Raw genomic sequence first — 14,407 nt, 5'->3', positions numbered from 1 at the left:
AAATCTCTATGTTCACAATACTCACAGCAGCATTATATACAATAGCCAGGACATGGAAGCAGCCTAAATCTCCTTCATTGGACAAATGAATCAAGAAAATGTGGTACAGACACATCGTGGAGTATTATATAGCCAGAAAAAAGAATGAAATCAGCCACTTTTAATAAAGTGAAGGAAATTTCAAAGAACTATGTGCAGCAAAATAAGTCAATGATAAAAATAAATTATTGGATAGTCACATCACATAATCGGACAATGTAAAACACTTTCAGAAACTAGTGGACCTCAGATAACACCCTCAGGGCTGAGGTTAAGAGGGAGGGGGAGGGATAAGGGAACACAAGGGGTGGGGGGGAACCAACCATTCAGTCTCATGGAACGTTATGATGACTTTCTGTAAACTTAAAAAATTAGCAGCCTATTTGCCATTTAAAAACTCAGAGAAAGAGGACCTCCCCGGTGGCGCAGCGGTTGAGCGCCGGGTTGCGAAGCTGCCCGCAGCCTCTGCAGCGCCGGTTCGATCCCCGGCTGCTCCCCGGCCACCGGAGGAGGGTCCCACATGGCGCGCAGACCTCTCCTGCCGCCCGCTGCTCCCCTCAGCAGTGTACTTGGGCCTGCTCTGCTCCCCGCTCTGGCTCTGGTGAATTCTCTCACCCTCCCGCGCTCTGACTGTACCCAGCGCATGTATAAATAAATAAATAAATAAATCTTTTTAAAAAAAAAAAAGGGCAAAGTTTAAACTTTAAAAAAAAAAAAACACAGAGAAAGAGAAGCACAGGGACAAGAAAAGCTCCTGTTCTGTGAGCCCCTTGCTCCTCCCTCAGCCTCATTCTCCTGTTACCCCTGACGGCCAGCCCTTGTTTGGGGTACAGGTTGGAAGCATGCAGACTTCTAGAACAGAGGCATTTCCTACAAACTGAGTCTTGACGCGAGAAAACCCAGGAATCCAGAACAGGAAGGAGGGCTCTCCAGGTGGGGAGAGTAGCTTGGCCACAAGCTTCAGCCGCGAACTTGAAGGCCGGCAGACCTCCTTCATCTTGATTTCCTCGCTTGTCGCTCTCTGCACAGGCAAAGGTGAGGGCAGCAGTAGGAAAGTGAGACTGGTAAAATAGGGCAGGGTACAGCTTTTCTGAATTGAGTATATACATTATATCCAAAGAGCTAAGTCAGGAGAAAAGTGTTAGAGCCACACTGACCATTCCCCTCTCTACAGAATATTCCCCAGCCTCCGATTCTGATTCAGCTTTTCAGCTTGGAGACACCAGAGTCCATCTCCCCTGCATCTCCTCAATCAGAGCTGCCCCTTCTTTGCTTGGACACCGTGCCCGCGCCATCACCTGGCCATGCTGATCTCTAATCACTTGTTTACCTTTCCCAGCCCGTGAGCTCAAGGGCAGGGTCACCTTCCTTCTTCTTGGCGTTTTATCTTCCAGTCAGTAAATTTGGGGACAGACAGGAGGGAGCCAGCTGGTTTTGCCCAGCTGACAGCATTCTCGTCAGAGAATGTGCCTCTTCCCAGACACCACCAGTGTATTCCAGTTTTTGTGCCCCTCTTTCTTCTATGCTTTTCACTTCTCTTTACAAATAGGGTATTTTTTTCCTGAGGATCTTTCAGCTTTCCCGACCCTCTCAGTTTTACAATAGCTCTATTTTTAAAAGTAATGTTTATTTGAAAAGCATATGTGTACATGCACGTGCACACACACACACCCTTCATATAAAACTTGCCTGTGTATTTTTTAAGACAAATATTACACCACCTAACTTCAGAAGCAGGGCTTTGTGTCAGTATTTTACTTCTGTGTCCCTCCCAGAAGTAACCACTCCTCTAAACTTTATGTTAACCCTATCCCAGATTTTCTTACAAATTGTATCACTTAGTGAAAAATGGATACATGTATCTGTAGCTCCTATTGTTGTTATTTTTTGTTTCTGAACTTTATGTAAATAGAATCATACTAATGGTTTTCTGTTTTTAATATCAATGTCTTGTTAAAATCTTTTTAAAATTATATTTAGTCTACACAAGTATGTAAGGTGTATAAAAACACCCAAGTATCCATCTTAGTCGAATCTTAATATTTTGCTGTGACTGCTACCTTTAACTGGGTGTTTATCATTTCTATACATGCGTTTATACTTTTACTACATAGACATTGCTAAGCAGTATATAATAATGTAGGCATGGTTTGAACTTTACAAGTATGTACTGAACCTTGTTCATCTGTAACTTGCCTTTTTCACTGAATGTTATGTTCTTGAGTCATCTGTGTTGGTACTTCTAGCCTTAGAGCATTCATTTGATTCGCTGTAAGGTATTTCATTGAAGACTATACATTAGATTGAATGTATTTCTCTAGTTTCCTGTTATGGACATTAAGATGTTTCCTAGTTTTGTTGTCACAAGGTCACAGCAAACCTCCTGCTACCTAGCTTCTCATGCACATGTGGCAGTGTTTGAGGAATAGAATTGCTGAGTTACGAATTGTGAGCATCTCACTTTTTCTGGACGAGGTGTAATCACAGCCACATTCTCATCATTGAATGAGAAGTCCAGTTTTCCCACAGCCTTGACAACACTTGAGTATTGTTGGGTTTTTAAATTTCTGTCAGGCTAATATGAAATGGAATCTCACTGAAGCTTAATTTGCATTTCCCCCCACCCTTACAGCAAAATTCAAGAAACTTAAAGCTTTCATTTAGTAATATTAACATCCCAAAGGTAATTTGTTTACCTAAAACAATCACACAAAAGGTAATGAAAATGTGAACCCAGTTTAACAAACTCTGCTTAATATTTAGTCTCCCCCGGGGCCTCCCTGGTGGCGCAGCGGTTTGAGGCTGGGTTGCAAAGCACTGGGTACAGTCAGAAGCGCGGGAGGGTGAGAGAATTCACCAGAGCCAGAGTGGAGAATAGAACAGGCAGACTGACGAAGGGGAGCAGCAGGCGGCAGGAGAGGTCTGTGCGCCATGCAGGACCCTCGCCTGGGGCCGGGGATGGAACTGGCGTTTCTGACTGTACCCAGTGCTTTTATAAATAAATAAATAAATCTTTAAGAATATATATTAAAAAAATTGTTTAGTCTCCCCTGTCGTTTAAATGAAAGGCAGTGATGGTGTAAGCAGGCACCGTTGATTTTTAGTGTCTTAAATAAGACTGCTTCTGAGTTAGAAAACTTTTACATTCCACACAGGTATTTGGATATGTGGTGTTTAACTTTCTAGTGATTTCCATGTGTCTCAAAGGTTTAATGTGTAGCTAATTGGACTGGGCAGACTCCATAATCAGTTGTGCACCCACTGTGGGGCAGCCCAGGCGTGAGGGGTGTGCACGCTGCTCTCCGAAAGGAGCAACCTCAGATGGAGTCATGGTTGGAGGGGAGCTTCAGCAAGTCAACACGGGGTTCAAATCGTCTCCTGATGAGGCTTCGAGGAACTGGAGAGGCCCAGGAGGACTGGAAATGGGCATGTAACCATAACGACCACAAAGTGAATCCATGAGTATCTTCCCTACTAACCCAAGAACACAGGGAAAAAAGCACAGGAATATATAGTCTGGATGGTTTGGAGAGATGAAATAATGGCTGACTTATGAATAATGAAGAAAATATTTGATGATGTGACTCCCAGGGAAGCAATTATGGTTAACCCCTCATTTGTTTGGCATTTTCAAGGACTGAACTATCCCACATAACTGAATTTTCCAGACGACTAAAACTTTCCTATTTATGTGCCTTGAGTGTTTTTTAACCGTGCTTGGTGGAAATATTTCTGAAATAGATTATACAATTATCCTGCCTTCTTGAACAGAAGCTGTAAGAAACATTTCCATAGATGCTTTGACTGCAAGTCTGAGAAGACTTGATTAAAAGAGGTTTAAATAGTTAGGACTTGTAATCATCTCACATAACAAGAAATCCAGCTCTGGGCAGTTCCAGGGATGATGAATTTGGCAGTTTGGTGACGTCAGACTGACTCTTCCCTCGTGGTGACAAGATGGGCACACAGCGCCCAGCCTCCAGCCCTCACATGATGAGCTCTGACAAGAATGAAATGGGGCCTTCTCCTTGTGTCTTTAATTGGAAAGGAAATTATTCCTCTGAAGACCCCTAGCAGACTTCCCTTGGTCCCACTGGCAGGACTGAGTCACCTTTCCATGCCTTGGCATATGGGAGGCTGAGAGAGTGAGTACCAAGCAGAGTACTTCCGGACTCTGGCTGGGGAGGAGTGTTCAACCCACAAAAAAAGAAGGACTGAGAATGGCCATTGGGTAGGCCACCAGAGTGTCTGCCATGGTTACCAAGATTGGGAGTGAGCCTCGCTTACTGTGTGGTAATAGCTTGAGGAATGATTGAACTTTTTGTTCCTACACTGAATGGCCCCAGACTGGGATTCTTTTTGATTTCCCAAGTCTGCTTTTATTTATTATTCTCCCTCCTTCCTTTCTGTCAGACTGCTAGTTTTCACCACTTGCTATTAATGTCCCTTGTCCTCATCTTCCATAATTAGATTTTTTTCTGGAAAAATCATACAATCAAACTTGTTAGAACGGTGCCAGAATGTTCTAAGCGAGTATCTGACAGCTGTCCTGTGGAGCAGTTACATAGTGTGGCATTTCATTTGACTGCTCAGGTCATTTTTCTATTGTTGAGGTCTGGGGAGAAGTGGGGAAATTCTTGAGACTCTTGTGAGTTAGATGTGGCCACAATGTAATCTTATGGTGAAAGGGTGAGCATTAGGGGCATTAAGCTTGTTTGCTAGAGAAGGTGAAATTGCACCTGTCTTCCTGAACCCCAGTAGGTGTAGAAAGAGACAGCAGTTCCTTCCATGCGTGAGTTTCTTCCCAGAGCTGCTGGCATGGTGGCTTGCCCAAGAACACCATCGGTCCTGGTGCCAGAGGAAGCCGGCACTGCAGAGACTGCAGCACAAGGCAAACTGGTCAGAGCTTAATTCTTTCCATCCTCTGCCAGGGTGTCAGAGCCCCACGAACAAGCCCTGTGAACCGCCCAGGCCGTGCAGCATGAGAAGTGTTTGGGTGTGACTTGTCTCAACAAGTTCTTGAAGAAAGTACTGCCTCAGAAATGGTTGTTGAAATTTTATTGAACAGCAAGGACCATCCCTTCTATGGACAGAGTGCTGACCACAATCCAGTCTCTGCGTCCGGGAAGAGGGAAATGAGAAGCAGTCATCAAAATAAGACAATAATACTGTTAATGGAACCAAATGGCAGGATTCCGCTTCAGGAATCAAACCTGAGCCCATAGACATGGGGCTAAGGAATCAAGTGGTTAACACAGGTGATATTATGATCCCCAACTGTTAGAGCCTGGGGGGTCCTTCAGTGCAAGTTAGCTGTTGGGAGGCCTGAAACCATCATTTTATGATGCATCAGAATATGGTGAGTTAATCTGTAGGCAAATGTTAAATGACAGAAATATTGGGGATAAGGAAAACAGGTTTGGTTTTAATTGTGACTAATTTGTACTGTTCAAAACATTCATACAAGAAAAATGCAAAGTTTTTCTTGTAAATGTTTTAGTTATTAACTCCTTTTTATGCACAGAACATTTTCAAAGAAGCCCTTCCTTTATTGACAGTTGACTTAGTTGAGCGATGTAGTTATATTTTTCTTATCATGTGAAGTAATTTCTGGGCTACCAGTTTTATCTCTGAAAATACTCTGGCCATTTCTGCTTCCTTAATACTGTGTCCAACTTTTAATATTGGCTTCAACTGCAGTTTTTCAGTGAAGTCTACACAGAGAAGGAAGCATGTAATAGTGCTTTGGGGGAATTGTGGTACATATCAGCATGTAACTTGCTGGCAATTCGTTTATTTAATCAGAACTCAACTTGCCTGGGTAAATAAATTTGCATTCACGTTGTGAATTGTCTCTGATGCAAATTGGGTGTTTAATCGGTCAGAGTAGATGGTTCAGAACTGGATAGGAAGTCATTTTTCAGTAAATCAAAATATCAGCAGCTTATTTCTAACAAAACAGAACCAAAAATAAAAAGCACTCCGAAGTGCAAACTACTCTGGGAGTTTGAGAATCATGAAGCTACATAATAGAGTATTATATCCATAGTCCTGATAATGGCAACTGTATTTACTTTAGTAATTTGTAAAAGCATTACCATGGAATTCTATTGTTTAAAATTATTGTTTTTTGGAAGGAAAACTTAAATGCTGAATACTTTTCACCAACGCTATTGGTGATTGCTCTGGGGGTTAAATCTCAATCTCATTTTATATTTGGAGACTTGTACATAATATAAACATAATTGAAGTCAAATTAGAGTATATGCGAATAGCATTTCTCTAGAGTCAATCAGGAAATGAAATGAGTAATCAGAAAAGATATAAACTTAATTTTAGAAAGCAATGTTTTTTCAAAGTGACTGAAGATGTTACAGATCATGCTTTGTAATAGGAAGGTATTCAAAAGGGTTTTTTAAAGGATTCAAATTACTTAGAATCTGAATTAGTCTGTTTTTCACATCCCATATTGTTCCTGTATGTTACTAAATCTCTGCTCTGGCACAAATAAACTTGTCTTGAGATTGCGTTGAGACACTTGGAAAATGTGACTGAATAGTGGACAATCAAAATCTTGTCCCTTTCCTCCAGTTGTGGGTGATTCATGTGTAGAAACCCCCTGCAGTTCTGACTCAGAATCAGATAGACTCAGAGGTATATTTTAAACCATTTTTTGGCTTTGCTTTTTCCTTAAGTTTGCTGCAAACCTAAATTTTCCTTGAAGAAATCATATTCGGTGCTTATAGAACCCAATCAGATGTCACCCTAAACTGGCGTGGCGATCAGATAGATGTTTAACTTTTTATTAAAAGTTGTTTAAATTATAAGTATTATTTTTATTATTAGGTGGGCAATTTTTTTCATATATCTGTCTCATATGATCAAAAAGAAGACTCTTACACACCCTTTGTAGTGGACTCTCTAGGGTAATTATGACATGGTGTGTGTGTTGTGAGCAGGTTGCACCAGTATCCTTAAGAGCAGGAGGCAGCATGGCCCATGGAAAGAGTTTAGGATCTAAATCCCGGGACTAGGTTCGAGTCCTGCGCCGGCCTTGCTGTGGCATGAGCGACTTCACAGATATCTTGGAGCCTCAACTTTGCTCATCTGTTAAATGCAGATGGTAAAAATAATATCTGCTTCACAGAGTTAGAAGTATCAGATGAGATAAAAGAATGTGAAAGTACTCGCAAAGCTAGAAAACTGCATTTTTCTTACGAATTTTGATAAATGAATGCACCTACTCGCTGTTCGTAGAAGTGGATAATATTCACGCAAATACACATTGTATACCTTGAGGAACGTGCAACTGAAACAATCTTGAGTTTTTAATAATGATCTGCCTCAAAAACGGCATCTTTTTTTTTTTTTCAATTGAGTTGAAGAACCCAAAATGACAGCTGAAGCACAGAATACTCGTCAACAGCGAAGATCAGACTCAGTGTGTGTAGTGCCCAGGTTCGCCCCTGACACGTTCCCTTAGAGGCTCCGCTACGAGATTTCTGTCAATATGGAGAAACTGAAACTGCTGGGACATAATTCACTGCTTGATTGGAAGCGATAACTCTATTTTTTTCTGGCGGTCCAGTTGCCTACATCTTAAGAATAGAAAGATTATCATAACCTGCTGTCTTTGAGCCCTTTCCAAATCCCATTCTTGAAGTACGACCTCTTTCTCCTCCAGCAAATGATAGGTAGGGAAGACACTCAGCCTCTGAGGAGTGCATGTTAGGGTCGACTTGAATCAAGCAGAGAACTAACCCCACTGTGAGACCCTGGACAAGGTGAGTGCCATGGTGAAGTTCAGGTGGCAGGGACTTCAACTTCTGTGGCCATCTCGTAGCATTCTGGCAGCACCCACAGTTGCATGCCTCATTTGGGTTAAATTTTCACTTACGTGTGGTTTGTATGTCTACCTAAATTGTAAGCTCCTTGAAGGAAGGGAAGGCACTTTGTATTTCTTGGTCTCCCTGTCCACCTCTTTTAGGTGAGTGTCAACCAGTGTTTATGGTTCAAAGGAGTCTTGTACACAGATTTAACCCCAAAAGTAGATTAAGATGCATACAAACCCTAACTTGCTTTTCCTTTCTTTTATCTTTGCAGTTGACCTGCCCCTGTTTTTTCCTCGCGACCAGCCAACTCTCACATTTCAGTCTGTCTATCACTTTACCAACAGTGGACAGCTTTATTCCCAGGCCCAAAAAAATTACCCATACAGCCCCAGATGGGATGGAAATGAAATGGCCAAAAGAGCAAAGTAAGTAATCAGTTGTTGTTTCCTACAAATAGCAGCATTGTTTATCCAGTCCAGGGCTTACTGACCACAGGCAAAATCTTTCCCTTGTCTGTTTTTGTGAATAAATGTTTGGCCCATTTATTCTCATTACCTCTGACTGCTTGCACCCCATAGAGACAGAGTAGATGCAACAGACACACGTGGTCTGGAGCAGCAAAAGTAGTCACTACTTGGTACTTGGCAGAAAATTCTACCAATATCTTATCAATACCTCATCAGGTAGCTTGCTTTTTTTTTTTCTTTAATGGATTACAGGATTTATCAGAAATCTACCTCTCTACCTAGGTTAGAGAAGAAGTACTAGATAGGAATTAGACTTGTGAATAAATGGTATAGATGATGAAAGTATTGGCAACTATTGTTTTAAATGTTAAATTTCAGCTGACAGTAAATAGCATTTGACTTAGTAGTCAACATATGGATCTAGAACCTGGTTTTTATAGGCAAAAGTAATGTCTTTGAAAGAACAGTTTGGATTATATGTACTTACTGCGCCTCTGTTGTCATTGTCCAAAGCAGAGCCTATATCTTCCTTGACTGACTAAATAGCTACACACATACTCTAAACTATTAAAATCACTATGGTGGTATATTGAGAATTTGATGGAGGCTGAAATTAGCTAGAGTTTGGGATTTAAAGGTACAACTCTTATGCACAAACCTCTCTATGGAAAGCTTTCTCCAGGTTTCTGGAAAAGGTCAATGTAGAGATATGCTGGGTATTCTTTATAAGTAAGACTTTAGTGTATGGCACATCAGTCTTCATGAGCCATGCCTCCTAGATTAAAGTGGCAGTGGATCAAAATCATAGTTTCCATAAATAAATCACAGTGAGACTGACAGGTTGTTATTACTTTCTAACCCCGAACAACCCTATGTACATACCTGTGATCCCAACTGAAGGATGATCCGATCCAAAGAATCACACAATTAAAGAATATTAAACATCCTCTTCACTCGCTCATCCAATGTTAATTGAGCACCTACCATGTTTCCAGCATTGTGCTCTATGCTAGGAATATAGTGATAACACATGGGAGAAAATGTCTTATGTCCTCATGGAATTTATGGTTCAGCAGGAAGCCTCAAAGCCTTTACCGTGTCAGACTTCTGACACTTATAAAATACCTACTGACAAAAGCTAGCCTTCAAACTTAAGATGTTCTTGCTTGTGGGACTTCTTAATCTTGCCTCCCTCCCCCTGATGCCTCACTCCCTTCCCACGTGCCTCCTGACACTCCTGTACTTTTTGTAGTATAAGACCTTCACTTACAGCAGGACTGGAGCTCTTTTAAATGAAGACAGAGTAGCTTTTTCTAGAAACCCATACCCCCTTAGATTCCTGCATGGAATCCAGAGTTCTCCAGTACTTCAGTGGGTCCTCTCTACCTATATTGTCCATGATGCCCAAGTATGAAATTCTGTTTAAAGAAAAAAACAAACAAACATAAATGTAACTAATAATAATGATTAAGATTTACATGTCTTGAAATAGAGTTGAAAAAGGGAGTTATAAAGTAAGTCTTACATTTGAGGTATTGTAATTGTTTAATTTCTTGGCTTTTCCTGTGTGTACATAGGATCTGCCCTTAGAAGATGGGCTGTTATTTGTGGTATGTGCTGTGGAGTCTGAACCAGACGTGTCTTTGTGGTTTCCATGGCAAAGCTATCTTGGGTGTGTGTGTGTGTGTGTAGGGGTGTGTGTGTGTGTGTAACTAGGCATTTTAGCATGTATGAATTGAATCTTTAAGGAGTTGCAGACCACAAACCTGATTTCAGCATGGGAATATCATACATGAAGCCTGTTTGTCTTAACAGATGAGTTCAGAGTTACAAGAGACATTTGCTTTATATTAACACTAGTCTAAAGAAAACATCTGAAGTAACATTAAAAAAAAAACAACAACCTGCTTTCTACTGTAGCGAAGATGGATACATTTTAAATGTAATGGAAGAGAAAGCCAGCAACTCTTGCTAGGAAGAAGAAATCGTTTAAAAGCTCCCTTCTTAAATTGAACAGTCATTTCCTCAGGCTGTGTAGGAAGGCCAGGTCGCAGAGAAACACAACCAGAAGAGGACTGTCCTGCAGTCCTGACTTGAGATTGTGGAAAAGGTTGCACAGGGAAGGACACAAAGAAAGAAAGGTCAACTGTAGCATTCCTTGCACACGCTGTTTCTTCATCTGTGAAAAATAATGCATGTACGGTACGTGCTGCATGGAATTCTGTAATTCACTTGAGAGCTCTGCCCATGATATAAACACTCTCACAGTCTACGAACAGCAGTAGAGCCCTTTGAGTGGAGTCAGCTGTTTATTCCCTCCTGTAGAGCGAAATTCTAAACATGTGAGCTCAGAAAGGACACTTCCTGGCACTGACCAGGGCTTTTCCTACACATGTGCTTTTTGCTTATGGCTATCAGCAAATTCTGTGCTCGCCAGTAAAATACCCTCTACTGGGTGGGCACAGGCTTTGGGGTCATACGTGCCCCACTTCTTATCACAAGCTCTAAAACCGTCAGCTCTGTGGCCTAGTAACCTTTCTGAACTTCATCCTGTAAAATAAGACTTTTGGATGGGCTTGAGATGAAGGGGTAATCGGTGAAGGGACATGTGAAGACCCTTAGCTTAGCTCCTGCTTTGTCCCGCCATACCTTGCTCGCCCCTTTCCTTCTGCCTGGATTCTGCCCTTTCACATCTGCTCCCCCTGCAGCATTTTTCCTTGTGGTTTCCCGTCATGTTCACTTGCAGGCAGCTCTTTCCTCTCCTTCCAGTTGGGAGTGTAGTTTTCTTTTTCTTTTTTTTTTTTTTATTTATTCGTTTGTTTTGTTTATACATGCACTGGGTACAGTCAGAAGAGCAGAGCAGGCAGAAGGACCGAAGTACACTGCTGAGGGGAGCAGTGGGCGGCAGGAGAGGTCTGCGCAGCATGTGGGACCCTCATCCGGTGGCCGGGGAGCAGCCGGGGATCGAACCGGCGCCTCAGAGGCTGAGGGCAGCTTCCCAACCCAGAGCTCAACCGCTGCGCCACCGGGGAGGCCCGGGAGTGTAGTTTTCTTATACATATTAATTAAGTCAGAATACTTGTTAGAGGTACTCAAACCTTGTATATCCTTACGGTTACTCTCTGTTTACCTTTTATCAGCTACTGAAAGGAGTTATTTAAAATTTCCACCTATGATTTTGGATTTCCCTGTTTTTCCTTTTAGTTCTGTCAATTCTTGCTTTTTTTATATATAAATAAAGAAACTTCAAAATAGAGCTTACATCCATATTTAGAATTGTTTTATCCTCTTGTTAAACTGGCCTTTCTATCATAATGAAATGACTCCATTTCTGGTAATACTCCTTGACTTAAAGTCAGCTTTGTCTGATATTAATGATGCTGCACCTGCTTTTTTTTTTTTCATTAATCTTTTTCTTTTATCTTATGTTTATATTTTAAGGGAACCTTTTATAGACTGTTTTTTTAGAAATCTAGTCCTATAATCTCTGCCTTTTAGTTAAGAGTTTCTGGTTCGTTTGCATTTCTGGTTCATTTGCATTTCCAACAAACTGGTTGGATTTTGTGTACCAGCTTAATATTTATTGTTTGCTTGCCCCTGTTCTTGATTTCCATGCTCTTTCCTTCCAACTCTTTCCTTTGATTTATTTGAGTATTTTTTTGGTGCACCATTCTCTCTTCTATGTTTTAGCTACAGCTCTTTGTATCATATTTTAGTATTAGCACACTAAAATGCATCCTTAACTTGTGAGAGTCCACCATGAATTAATATCGTTACACTTCGAATATAATGTAAAAACCTAAAATGGTGAAATTTTCTTTACACATATTATATAAATATACATTATTATATTATACATTATATATATTTATTTCTTTGTGCTATTATACTCACATGTTTTACTGCAACGTATGCATTTTCTGCTTTCAGTTGACTTAAAGAATTTGAGAAAAAAAAAGAAAAAAATATATTCCATTTTATTCTGTAATTTCCAAAACAGGTAATAGAGAATTTCTGAATAAAAGTAATGGAGAGTCATTTCCTCTTAAAAAAAAAAAAAAAAAGCCACTTATTTTTAAACATCTCTCTTGGAACAAGCCTTCAGAAAAACTATACCTAACCCATGTGCAGGGGACACAGTGACTTTCCCAAGGAAGCAGAGCTGGTTTCTAGTACATTAAGTGTTCAACATAAGACCTCTGGAACTAGACAGGCACTTTACAAATGGCCTACAAGCCCATGAGAAAATGTTCAATATCATTTAGCATCAGATAAATGCAAATCAAAACCACAATGAGATACTACCCCACTCTGGTGAGAATGACTTATCAAAAAGAAACAAAAAACAAATGTTGGTGAGGGTGTGAAGAAAAAGGAACCCTTGTCCATTGCTGGTGGATATGAACTGGTCCAGCCCTATGGGAAACGGTGTGGAGGTTTCTCAAAATATTAAAAATAGATATACTATATGATTCAGTAATCCCACTCATTGGAATTTATCCAAAGAATCCAGAAACACTAATTTGAAGGAATAGATGCACTCCTATGTTCATTGCAGCACTAGTTACAGTAGCCAAGTTATGGAAACAAACTTAAGTGCCCAACAACACATGCCTGGATTAAGAAGATGTGGTAGATATAAACCATGGGGTATACTCAACTGTGAAAATAGATGAATTCCTGCCATTTGTGACAACATGGGTGGAATTGGAAGGGATTATGTTAAGTGAAATAAGCTAAAGGGAGAAACACAAAAATTGGGTGATTTCACTCATATATGGAATATAGAGAAATAAAATAAAGGAACTGACAGAACTAAACCAAAACAAAATCTAGAAATGACTGCAGAATTGAGGCCAGCTGGGGGTGGGGGGCTGGGAGTGGGAAGGTATAGAGTTTGATAAGGGGATTTGGGCGCTCTAGGGTGGGTGGGGTATGGTCACGCAATAGGTGTGACCCTACTCCTCTGAGTCATATACTGTGATGTCAACTGGTGTTACCTCAAATAAATTAAAAGATAAATAAATAAAATAATCCCTAGTGAGGAAAGAAAAAAAAAAAATAGGACCTCTGACCTTTCTGCACATCCACATGCAGACAAGACACAGAAGTTCCCCCTTTGCTTTACAGCTTCTCCGAGTCTCCTCAGCAGGCCGGACCTTGAGGAGCATAAACACAGACAGGAAATGCATGTGGTGACAGAGGGTCCTGACCCCATAGTTGAAACAGAGCTGGGTTTTAGACCTGGCTCTGCCACTCGCTGGCTGTGTGACTTTGGACAAATTCACAATCTCCACAAGTCTCTCTCCTTATCTGTAAAATAGTGAAGCTAGTTTACGGGGTTATTATGAGCAGCTAAGGAGGTATATGGGTTTCTAATCTTGATTAACAAATTACCACAAACTCAACAGCTTTAAATAGTACACATTATTACGTCACAGTTTCTGCGCATCAGGAGTCTGGCTCGACATGCCTGGGTTCCCAGTCGATAAAGTCAGGGTGTTGGCTGGGACTCAGAGTTTCTTCCGAGCTCGTTCGGGTTGTTGGCAGAGCTCAGATCTTTCTGGTTGTAGGACTGGGGTCCTTGTTTCCTTGCTGGCTGTCAGCTAGAGGCCATTCCCTCCACATGGTCCCTGCCCTACCACGCCAGCTGCGGTGCTTCAAGTCTTCCTCACCTTTCTAGCCTCTGACTTCCGTGAGTAGATTTAAAGGGTTCATTTGATCAGGTCAGGCCTGTCAGTTAATCTCCTTTCATTAATGTCATCCGTTCCGTGTAACATCTCCTAAATGGAGGAATGAAATTCCTCAGGCCTGTGCATTATGCGGGAGGTGTGCGCTTCGGGGCAGGGAGTCTTCAGGGCCGTGTTAGAATTCTGCCTGCAACATGGGGCCATGCAGGACAATTATCCAGCCCCGGCTTTAGCATGCAATGGGTATTTGCTAAATGTTTACTAACAGCAGCATCTGTGAAGGACAAAAGAGAGTTTTGATAAAAAGATACCAGGCTCAGCCTTGCTACCTTCTTGTGCACCCCAGGACAGAGCCCCCCATCTTCGGTGACTTGACCAG

General features: G+C 41.3%; 1 protein-coding gene across 3 annotated transcripts in view; it reads left to right on the top strand.

The window, feature by feature from the left end:
• The window catches only part of BABAM2 (BRISC and BRCA1 A complex member 2), a 368,631-nt gene that overhangs the window by 327,331 nt on the left and 26,893 nt on the right, over positions 1-14,407 (top strand). For 2 of the 3 annotated variants that reach the window (XM_054701249.1, XM_037528303.2), the window contains one exon: positions 8,143-8,296. The exons of the other annotated variant lie outside the window; for it this stretch is intronic. In XM_054701249.1, the coding sequence (XP_054557224.1) occupies positions 8,143-8,296 (154 nt within the window). The remainder of the gene's footprint in view (positions 1-8,142; positions 8,297-14,407) is intronic. 3 annotated transcript variants of the gene reach the window in all.

Source organism: Talpa occidentalis, unplaced genomic scaffold (genome assembly GCF_014898055.3).
Source record: "Talpa occidentalis isolate TD23 unplaced genomic scaffold, MPIMG_talOcc4v2.1 talOcc4.5, whole genome shotgun sequence".
Taxonomy (NCBI): domain Eukaryota; kingdom Metazoa; phylum Chordata; class Mammalia; order Eulipotyphla; family Talpidae; genus Talpa; species Talpa occidentalis.
This window is presented reverse-complemented; position numbering and strand designations above follow the sequence as displayed.